The sequence below is a fragment of the Chanodichthys erythropterus genome, chromosome 10, assembly GCF_024489055.1.
Source record: "Chanodichthys erythropterus isolate Z2021 chromosome 10, ASM2448905v1, whole genome shotgun sequence".
In the NCBI taxonomy this organism is placed as follows: Eukaryota; Metazoa; Chordata; class Actinopteri; order Cypriniformes; family Xenocyprididae; genus Chanodichthys; species Chanodichthys erythropterus.
Genome location: NC_090230.1, coordinates 41,707,780 through 41,719,610, shown reverse-complemented (window position 1 = coordinate 41,719,610; position 11,831 = coordinate 41,707,780). Strand labels below are relative to the sequence as shown.

Below are 11,831 nucleotides of genomic sequence, written 5' to 3'. Positions count from 1 at the left end.
GTAAACTGGACTGGGATGGGCGCCCAGCCAATCAGGTTTAAGATACTTTAGCCCCTCCCCCTGACTTTATTGACCAACACTGATTGTCCACTCTTTATAAAAACATTAATTGCTCTTTTTTTTCTCATATATTTTAAATTTATGGCCTGGTTTAGGCCTGGTTTATTTAGGACATTTAAGTAGCTTTTATAAACGTGTCTTAGGAAAAAAAAAAAAAAAACATTAGGCTACTACTACTAATAATAATAATAATCTACTTTGTAGGTCATTATACAAAACTTCAATAAGCCCCAGAAGCTAAAAAGTATGGAAAAACTAAAAGATAGGGGGGAGATGAAATAAGATAGAAATAGCAGCCTGCCAGACTGAATGTCCATTAGGAATATTGGCTGTTTCATAATGTCCCAATTTTAATTTTTCACAATGCCAAGGCCAGTGTTGCTTCTGCCAATGACCTTCATTGCCCCGTTCCTCTCGCAGACTTGGCCACCAATCAGATGGCAGTGAGTTAACTTTTATTGCTATCTGATCTTCAGCTGCTCAAGCATATTACCAACTGCTTAAAATTCTTAAATGTGCTGTATTTGGTGTAATTCATGCTATGCCTTGTATAATATTATATAGCATATTATTACTTGCAAACCTTCAAGTTTTCACAAAAATACCCATCTAAGAAACATGTTTACATGATTAACATTAATTATCAACATTACTTATTTTGATAATGTCAGTTTAGTCAGTCATATATTGTCATTTTTGTAAACATTTTCAGAAATTAGAATAGTAATTTTCAATTATAAATTTGAGCAGCTTGTTTTCTTAAAGTATTGAAGTTATTAATCTGATAGTTCTGAATAATAATTTAAAATATTGAATTGTCTCTGAGCTTGATACCAGATATCACAGGTAGAACATGCAGGTAAAACTGATAATGTACTGATAAAGTACAGTTTTTAATGTGTACTGAGTGCAAATAATCAGCCAACTTGGATGAGGAAATAAATTTAGTCTAGACGGTAAATTTGTACAGTACCAATATCAAAGGTCCACTTGGCTGAGATCATTTAGCTGGACTTTGAACCTTGGTCTATATTAGACAAATCCTCATTTGTTGGCATTAAATGAAGCACTGATTTACAGATTACAGTAAATGCTTGTAAAGTAACATACTTGTATGTCTCATATTATAATCTGAAGGTCAAATAGATATAGGGATAATGTTTTTGCAGTTTCTGTATTATTTTTATTCTTATATGTTTTACAGCAGCATGTTTTTGTCCTTTGCAATAATGGTCATCCACACTGCATGTATTAACCTAGCGGTGTCAAATGCAGATAAGGTGTTGTTGAAATGATAAAAAGTGTACTAAGCATCTGGTCTACTTGTACTTTGCTCTTTTGTTCTACAAAAATATCAGATTTTTTTTTTACAGTATATCAAGATAACACACATCCCATATCAAGATTATGATTAAGCTAGAAAATCAAGAAAATATTCCTCTGGGTAGAAAAGCACCTCAAAAACCCCCCAAAAAAAAAATGTTTTTACAGGAAATGTATTTACATCACATCTACTCCAGTGCAATATAAAAAATAAAAAATAAAAAATAAATCACCATTCATGAGTATTGAAGACTACCTCTAAGAACTCTATAGGCCAAACCTGATGTTACACAACTGTCTTGAACACCAAGATGAGGATCATAATAGGCTCAAAGTACATGAATTCCCCAGTGTCACAAAAAAACCATATGTTTGTAGACATACACACCTCCACACACATGGAAGTATGCATGCATGTTCCCTACCCCATATCAAGATGTACACAAAGATTACTGATTCCAGGTACAGTCCCTATCATGCACAGACCTGAGAAAGGCTCTCATTAAAGAGCAACTGTCTCTGCTATTAGACCACTGAATAGATGACCTATGGAGCCTCAAAAGAGACATGGTGATGGTAAAAAGAGAGAGAGAGAGAGAGAGAGAGAGAGAGAGAGAGAGAGAGATTGGAGGAAAAATTATATGTTAAATTATAACGGTTTTGGATTCTTTCGGAAAACTTTCACGTTCGCGTATATACACACACACTAGTTATTAGTTCATCGTTTATTACTTACTACTGATATATATTTTTAACTATTTTTGGCTATTTTTAGTATATTTTGAAACATTTATTTTTCCATATGGGAGGATAGAATTAGACAGAATACAAAAGTATTTTTGAAACTAGGAATTAGGTTAAAACCAACAAAAAGCACACATGTACTTAGACATTTAAAAAAAAAAAAAAAAAATGTATTGTATTTTTGCATTTGACTTTGGAAACCTTGAGAAAGTCTTCCGATAAAAACTTTGCGCCAGCAAATTTAAGCGATGATCCTGGGTGTTACACACAGGGCATGAGACATGTCATTCAGTGCATGTCTAATTTGTCAAACCAAAGCTTCCAGGATAGTGAAACACCCCCTTACCTCCCCTCTAAACCCACCATTCACGAATGAGACCTATTTTATTCTGTACTATAACCAACTGCAGAATCAAATCAAGGGTTAACCTCCGACCCAATATTCTCATGCGTTTCATATTTGCACTATATTTGAACCAATGACATAGCAACCAGCCAGTTTAATGACTTCCATGTCTTCCATGTCTTCATAACAGCCATTGTCCAATGCTGACCTTTAATCGTGATGTCCATCTCTGGCACTGTTTCTTTTGCATGTAAATGTCCATCTGTCCAAATGCAATGGTCAAAGCCTGATTTAATCGGTGTGGACATCTGGTCACCCTATGGTCATTACGTGTGTAGTCATCCTGGTTGTGAAGAAATTTGTCCTTTTTGGCATGACCAAGTCTTCTTTAAACCAGCATGCATTGTGAAATGTTTCTGACTGATGGTGCAAGCTTAAAATACTCTCATGGGACAGGGATGCATTTGTATGTCTATCTGATGTCAAGACTTTCATATTTTACATCATTAGATGAACGGGTTTCATCTTAACTTTGTCTCACATGTTGTAAAGGCCAGAGACCGTTTCACTGCAATCCTCCTGAGAGATGCAATCGTCTTTTGGGATAAAGTGGAGAAACTTGGTGGCTTTGTGTCACTAGTCATTCAAAAAGACCAAGACAGAGTAGTAAAACTGGTGTAGATTTATTCAGACACTCTGTTGTGCTTTAAAGCACATACAGTAGAAAATACACTGTAAAAGTTGAAGTGAAGTTAATGAAGTCAGGTTGCATTTGCTATTTTACATAATATTTCTGACTTAGAATCAGTTAATCTAGATGTTACAACATGAAGCATGTGAATTTTAATTTACAAGTCATTTTTTGCAATGTTGAACTGCTGTAAATTACAAATTAAAGTACAACCAAATGATTGTAACTGTAATGTTGTAATTTATCAGGAAAATGGAATGCCTATATTATTTTTAACAACTGATGTTATATAGCAAAACAACTATGTTTTAAATGCTCACAACACACCACTGAAACTAAACTACATACTCTCTTTCTGTCTCTTTCTCTCTCTCTCTCTCTCTCTCTCTCTCTCACACACACACACACACACACTCAGAGTTGTTTCAGTGATACTCTCACTGGAACACCAGGTGTGTGTCTTCAGGTACTCCATAATTTCCTTTGTGTTCCTCGAACAGGCGGGTGAGTTCATCCATATAGCGCTGGTGAAACACATCCAACTCTTCTGCTGTTGGTTTCTCGTTTTTCTCTACTGGGATTGGCTTACCCACTTAAAGAAACAATACATATGTTAGCTTCATAATTGACAAAAGTGAAGTGATTTTTGAAAGCATGTGTTGCAATGGATGGACAGACAGACAGACAGACAGACAGACAGACAGACAGACAGACAGACAGACAGACAGATAGATAGATAGATAGATAGATAGATAGATAGATAGATAGATAGATAGATAGATAGATAGATAGATAGATAGATAGATAGATAGATAGATAGATAGATAGATAGATAGATAGATAGATAGATAGATAGATAGATAGATAGATAGATAGATAGATATGTGAGGCCCAGCAATCGATTCTCCTCACGTTTGCTGATATGACAGTCTCACATTTCTCTAGGGTTGCCTTTGCAACAGTTTGGACCTGCTACCATAGGCTAAAAGTGGTAACAGATAAGACTTGTGCATTGGTACAGTAAAACAAATAAATGGCTAAGAAAAGTAAGAGAGGTCATTGCGTCTGATTAGGTTAGGCTAGAAAAAGAAATTAGCACATAATATGGCTTTGATTTACACCTAACCCCTGACCTGATATTGATTATATTTGGCTAATATTTGATTGTACTTACCAACAGTGTTGATAGGCTTTCTGTAGGGCATTAGGCCAAAGCTGTACTGGAAAACACCTCGTGCATGGAAGAGGGGCAGAGAAACGCCCATAATGCGTTGCAGACGCTCTTGAATATATCGCAGCCAGGTGCCACGAGGGTTCTGAACCTGGTCAAATAACTCATTCTCTCCAAACGAATATATAGGAACCAAATCTGCACTGGAGGAGATTTAAAAAAATATATAGATTTTGAACAAAATTCTTTGCTCTCGTTAATAAAATACATGCACAGAAAGTGAGAAAATGTGAGATAATGTATGCAATCATTATCACAAAATAAACCCCAACAAGAAATGGAATTAATAAATAGACATGAAACACTCATTTGAGTTTAAATGTAAAATATTAAAAAGATCTGACTTTAGAATCGAGTATTCCAGAGACAAGTGTAATAGTTACAAAATATATGTATATAAATTATAAATGTTCTTTACTCTGCCTGATCACAACTGTTAATATACAATTAACTTTTATTTCATGTCCAATTTCTTAATCAAACTCTTTAGCGTAGGTCAAAGTCTTTCCATAAATTCAGCACTATTACTTGTAACTGCAAGTTGCACAAGCTTGTATTTCAGAAATGACCAACTGTTGCTCAAGAGAACTATCTGGCAAAAAATAACTGGCAGAAATACAACAAGAGGCTGCTGGATAGCCTTATATGCTATTAAATGATCAGGAAAAAGCAGCTGCTTACCCATGCTCTAACGCAAGCTTAATGAAGCCCTTCTTATTGGCTAGGTGAACAATGTGTTCACCAGGGTGGGCATCCAAAGCCTCAGGGGCACCACCAACTGCAATGACCACAGCGTTCCCACCTTCCTTCCGCCGGAGCAGATAGCTGGCACTTTCCTTGTCTGATGGAACCAGGCCTGGAATACACGCACATAAAAGTTGAAGTTTAAAATAAAATAAAATAAAATAATTATGCTGTTTATACACTGTATACATGCTGGGTTGTGTATGGACAAACCTAACCGTTGGGTTAAAAATTGAATTTAAAAAAATAACACAACAGTTGGGTTTGTCCATATTTGACCCAAATTAGGGTTGAAACAACCCAGCATTTTTTAGACTGTACACTTTTTTTGCCCATATGCAAATATTAAAAATATTTTATCTTCAAAATATAAAAACATTAATATTATGATGCATTTTATCTTACAGATTCACTCTTAGAAGGTTTAAATGGTTTTGTCAGGCACTTCATATAGAATTTTAGGGGGTTCTCATCATGAGATAATTTCATGGATTTAGTTTTAATTCATTTAGTTTTATTTTGATTAAATTTTATGAATTAAACAGCTTGTAAACAAACTTTACCACTAGAAACAAAAATAAAACAGAAATAATCCATTAAAGCTGCAGTCCGCAACTTTTTTTGTGTTAAAGATTTACAAAAATTATATAATGAGAATATACAACATAAATCCATTTTCCAAACCGTGTTTTTGTCTTACCCTGAATCATTATGGTACACTTATAATAAGTGTTTATATTCGGACTATTTCAGACCGGACTGGTAGGACTCGCCGCAGAGTATCACAGTAACTGCGTGACTCGCCATAGACATACAAGGTGAAAAGTAGCTCCGGCTAGAATGTTCCTCCGCAAGACGCATGCAGTTCTGTTTATTAACCACTAGAGGGCCAAAAATTGCGGACAGCAGCTTTAAACATAAAAGTATCATGCAATCATTAATACAACAATTTCTCCTTCTATAGAACCTTTTTGGCAATAAAGGGTTCTTTAAAACTGAGAACCCTAGAGTTCTATATAAAATAAAAATAATAATAATAATTTGTTACATTTATTTAGCATTTTTCTGGGTACTCAAAGCACTTGATGCATCAGCAGCCATATTGTGCCAGAACGCCCACCACACACTAGCTTATTGGTGGAGAGGAGACAGTGATAAAGACAATCAGTATATGCCAGGGATGATTAGAAGGCTAAGATGGACAGATGCAAGCCCATACTTTTTTTCGCCCTGGGATGTTTTATAAACGTCTCATCCGAAGGACGGGAACCTCATTAAAACCCACCTTGGCTTTTTTCTAAGAGTGTGACAAAGTTTGTTTATCACATGTTAATAAATATACATATTAACAGTATTCTATCCATTCTACCTGCAGACATAATGTAGTCTCTGAAGAAGGGGGCTCTGAACCAGAGAGGCAGCATAAGAAGGTTGCTTTTCAGCCCAGGGAAGAGTTGTCTGAAACCTGTTGCCTCTGTGCAGAAATTTGTAAATGCACCAGCCACAAGAATACCATGAGGATGGAAGCCCAGCACATAATTCTTCCTAGGGTCCAGATCAGCTGTCTTCACCAGCTAATAGAGATAAAAAAAAAAAAAAAAAAGTAAAGAAATTAAAATAATTTAAGGATTTGAAAGAATGTGAACAAGTTTGATAATGTTTCATTCATTTCTTAAAAGGGCAGCTGATAAAGGTCAGTGATCATGTGCTGATCATGTGCAGTGCAGTCCTGTATGTGGTTCTATTATGATCTTTCACGCTGATCTAGGATCTGCTAATACCCAACTATTACCAATCACCAACTTGAAATCTTCAGCACAATACTAAAACTATACCAACAACACAGAACATTAACAGTCAAAACAGACTGAATTGGTTTGTGTTTGAGGTAGATTATTGTAGCTTTTAAAGTTCTAAGAAGTTCTAAGAACCAGAATCAGAATCACCAACACACTTTTTCCAAGAAAAACAAATTTTCCTCTCTAAGGAAAAGCGGAAGTGCACACTGCAGTGTGAAACATGTTTTCATAGACTTTGAGTGATCAATATCCATTCTGCCCTCAACATCCACCAAAAGCAAGAGCTCCGACCGTGAGAATGGTGGTGAATTTAAGTAATTTAATGAATATGAAAAATATAAGTAGCCTACTTTATCACAGCGGTATACTTATTCCTTCGACGTTTTCCATCAATGGCGCTCTTCATAGCTGCACGCGAAAACAATTGCTGCATTCTTGGCGATTTGTTGTATAGCCTATGTTAGTTTTTTTTTTTTTTTTTTTTTCTTAGCCTCAATATTTCATGTTCACATACATTTAAAATACAACATTAATATAAAACAACATTATCTACTTGAAAATCACAAGTTTAATTCAATGTGTTACTTCTTTGAAAAAAAAAAAAATTAAAAAATTAAACAATTTTTGAATGAAATTGTTTTAGCTTTTTTCAAGTAAATCCTACACCATTTTTTCTTCTTCTTATTCAGTGTAGCCATGTAATAGGCCTAAGCAGGATAATGTACAGCCAGCTGGTCATTATTGGCAAAATAATACCCATAGAATGAATGCCTATGCCACACTCAATATACCAGGATCTGCCATTTTGTTTAGTGATAAGTATTCTATCTACTGTGGGTGGGTTAATTATTAAGGAACTACTGTTCGACTAACTACTGTTTACTAACACCGGAGATGTGTTTTTCTGACAACCATGTACATTTCTATTGCTACCAGAGACTAACCAGAAGAAAGCTGCATGGATGGTCATTAAAAAAGTAGAGGTCTTATTGCACAGCTGACATTTACTGTCTTATCAGGTTAGGAGTGTAAAACATTGATGTCTCTAAATCCTAGTTTGATAATGCCCAATTAATCACATGCTGTTTTTTCACCATAGGGTGTTCCTCAAGAAAAGAGACCAAATTTATTCCTATCACACCGAAATGAAACAACACTGCACTTGTGGAGGTAGGTTCTTGAAAACTAAGACACCATTTTCTTTAAGGTAACAAAATTTCCACCATGCCAGCTTCAATATCCACGTGCATAAGCAAAAGTCTGCTTATTCCAAGACCTCCGAGCTCTCCTTTCAAATCAAGAAGTTGAATAAGGAAAATTTGTACCGGTGGTTGAAGCAAGGTTTCATCTTAATCAATTATTCACTCTGAATACAAATGCTCTGTTTAGCTTCAGCAAGGGCTCTTTAATACTAATGACGCATTTAGTCAGATGTTGTGTCTCCTTCAGAATCCTGGGACAAACCAAGATTGTATGGTGAATTGACAAAAAGGAAATTTTCTTAGAAAAAAATGCAATTGTTAGTAAATGGTTTGAGCACTTTTTCCATGATACAACAACTGAAACAATCATGAAAGGAAATGGATAGCCTTTTAAGCAAAATCAAAATAATTACAATCACATTAAATCATTAACCTTCAACGTTAAGTTGTTTTGATGGGTATAAATGGGTATTTTTGTCTTTCTTCAAGATCATGGCCATGACCCTTTTATTGAATGAGTTTAAGCCCCCCATATTATTAACAGTTACCGATTTACTCTGAACACAGGGTGTCTTCTGAGGCCACATGCCTTCTCTGTTGTTCAAAAGGTGAAAAGTCATTATGGACAGATACATACAGATAAGAGACATTAGTGTATCAACGGTTTAATTACCAGAGTGATAACATTTCCCTGAAATCCTAATCAAATCAGTGCTGTTTTGATGTAGCCGATGCACTCACTGTTAAGACAATTTTTTTTTTTAACAATAATGATGAGAATACAAAGTATAGCGATATTGGCCACTAAAATAGAACTTAAAATAAAAAAAAAATTTACAGACAAAATCTGCAGTATACATTTTCCATTGTAATATATTTTAAAATGCAATTTATTCCTGTGATGTTAAAGCTGAATTTTCATTATTCCAGTCTTCAGTGTAACATGATCCTTCAGAAATTATTCTAATATACTGATTCTGTGCTCAAAAAACATTTCTTCTTCTTATTATTATTATTATATGATCAGTTTAATACTAAAATATATTTAATAAAAGTATATATTTCTTTAAAAAAAATACAATATATGTAAAGTTTAGGGTCAGTCAGTGTACATATATATAAAATGATATGTGTATCTGTATATACACATGTTTGTGTGGGTAGGCTGTGCCTTTTTTCCAGACAATGAATAGACACTAGATGGCAGTACTAGACTGAAAACTCATTCTGTGGGCCTGCAAATCACTGTTTATCTGTACATTTAAATGGTTTTGCCTTGTTTTTCTCCCTGGAGTAATAACAATGTGTTGGTTTCAGTTGGTAAAAGCCCTATTATACTGATGCAAAGACAGCAAAAAGATTGACAGCAAAGAAGACACTGTTGATATATAATGCCATTCTGTAACCTATGTAAATAGGTTACAGTTTAAACCTTAAATCTCAGAACAGACTGGTCAAGTAAAGGTAGCTTATATGACAGTATCATATCTGTTTCTGATCCTATTTAAATTCAAAACAACCAAAAGACATAATGTTGCTATGCATGCTTCAGTAAGTCTGCCCACTCACCTTTATGGGGAAATAGTCTCTCATGTACTCCCACACACGCATACGGCACAGAAAGGGCACTTTTCTACCTCCTCGTGAAGGCGTGTCCCAATCGATGTACCACCAGGTGGCATAGAGCACACTGATGAGCCAGAAACGAGTGAAGAGCAGGAAGAGGAACAACACAATACAGCAGGGGGCTGCAAAAATGACAGAAAATAAACATACAGGATGCACAAATGCACAGACATCAGCACAAATACCTTTACAATCAGGATCTTTCCAACTTAAGACTTTGACCTGGAGGTTTTGAACTACAGTATGTTGGTGCTTTGATCAAGGCCTGCACAGTCACATACAACAAAATACATTTGCTTAAATACCTTTTCCCCACTTTTTCCAAACCTAGTGATGTGTTTTCAAGAAAGAGGCTTTTGTGTGAGGTTATGTTCTTGATATCAGCTTTTATTCCTTTTAAACATGAGAGCCAATGGATAAATCACAAATCAGCATGAAACTGCACAATTTATAGAACTGTATCTAAATGCATCTAATTTCTTAAAGGAGCAGCACTTTTTGAATGTTTAACTTTAAAACTGATAATTTAAGTATATATAATTACTTTAAAAAATAAAATAATTTACCTATTGCAATATGTGTAAGAATACAGAATACAGATCTGTGATTAGATCTCAATCAAGGTCAACAATTAATGGCTTTAAAAATTAATGACACTAAAAATAAAAGTAATGAAAGCGTGCACTTACCGAGGGCCAGGAAAGAGAAGACCCACTGCAATACGACAGCAGTCTGGATCCTCCTAACCAAAGGCACATCAGCCGGAGCAAAACAAATCTTCATGTCTAAACCAGAAGACGGCAAGAGCCGGCGCAAGGCTGAGAGATCTTCCACTCGGAGGTCAAAGTCTGACACCATGTCTTGGCTTGTCCTTTCATCTACTACCACCTTATCTGATCATACACTGCAAGTGATAGGATTATCACCCAAGAATACCTTGATATTACACCAGTGAGACTTTTGACCCCAGAGGCAAAGAGCTGTGCAAAATTAGGCCTTACAATATGTGCATGAAAAGAATTGATTAATGCAAAAAAAAGTAGCTTTTGAGTGAGTCCTGACATGCTCATGATGTCATTTTATATTAGGCCTAAGTAATAATCTTCATTTAAATACTTTACAATACAATTAAATACTTATGAAATGCCATAAAACCTTTACTCACATATTAGAATGTAGCTGAACTACTGATTTGAAAGGGTTAGTTCACCCGAAAATTAAGATAATGTCATTTATTACTCACCCTCATGTCGTTCTACACGCGTAAGACCTTTTTTCATCTTCGGAACGCAAAATAAGATATTTTTGATGAAATCTGATGGCTCAGCAAGACCTGCATAGACAGCAATAATACTTCATCTCTCAAGATCCATAAAGGTACTAAAAACATATTTAAATCAGTTCATGTGACTACAGTGGTTCTATCTTAATATTATAAAGCGACGAGAATATTTTTTGTGTGCCAAAAAAACCCCGACTTTTTAACAATATCTAGTGATGGCCGATTTCAAAACACTGCTTCAGAGCGTTATGAATCTTTTGAGTCTAATCAGTGATTCGGATCGCGTATCAAACCGCCAAACTGCTGAAATCACGTGACTTTGGCGTTTCAAGAAGCAGTGTTATGAAATCAGCCATCACTAGATATTGTTAAAAAGTAGTTATTTTGTTTTTTTGGTGCACAAAAAATATTCTCGTCGCTTTATAGTATTAAGGTAGAACCAATGTACTCACAGGAGCTGATTTAAATATGTTTTTAGTACCTTTATGGATCTTGAGAGAGGAAGTACCATTGCTGTCTGTGCAGGCCTCGCTGAGTCATCGGATTTAATAAAAAAATATCTTAATTTGTGTTCCGAAGATGAACGAAGGTCTTACGGGTGTGGAACGACATGAGGGTGAGGAATTCATTACATTATTTTCATTTTTGAGTGAACTAACCCTTTAAGTGTCATTCAAGCAAAGATGCATTAAATTGATTAAAGTGATAGAAAAGACACTGATAATGTTACAAAAGATTTATATTTCAAATGAATTTGAAAAGTATACGTTTTCTCAAAAATAT

General features: G+C 35.1%; 1 protein-coding gene across 1 annotated transcript; it reads right to left on the bottom strand.

Annotated features, from left to right (window-relative positions):
- Positions 1-3,153: 3,153 nt before the first annotated feature.
- On the bottom strand, positions 3,154-10,613 carry mogat2 (monoacylglycerol O-acyltransferase 2). Its single transcript, XM_067399241.1, has 6 exons — positions 10,456-10,613; positions 9,710-9,888; positions 6,509-6,713; positions 5,077-5,251; positions 4,339-4,538; positions 3,154-3,756 (listed from the first exon to the last, which is right to left on the bottom strand). The coding sequence occupies exons 1-6, from the start codon at positions 10,547-10,549 to the stop codon at positions 3,602-3,604; spliced, it is 1,008 nt and encodes a 335-aa protein (XP_067255342.1). The 5' UTR covers positions 10,550-10,613; the 3' UTR covers positions 3,154-3,601.
- Between the last annotated feature and the right edge of the window lie 1,218 nt (positions 10,614-11,831).

Coding starts and splice junctions, on each gene's coding strand:
- mogat2 (XM_067399241.1), bottom strand. CDS start 10,549: ATGAAGATTTGTTTTGCTCCGGCTGATGTGCCTTTGGTTAGGAGGATC. Junction 5,252..6,508: donor AGACTACATTATGTCTGCAG/GTAGAATGGATA, acceptor CGTGTATTCCAG/GCCTGGTTCCATCAGACAAG. Junction 3,757..4,338: donor AAAGCCTATCAACACTGTTG/GTAAGTACAATC, acceptor TGTTTCTTTAAG/TGGGTAAGCCAATCCCAGTA.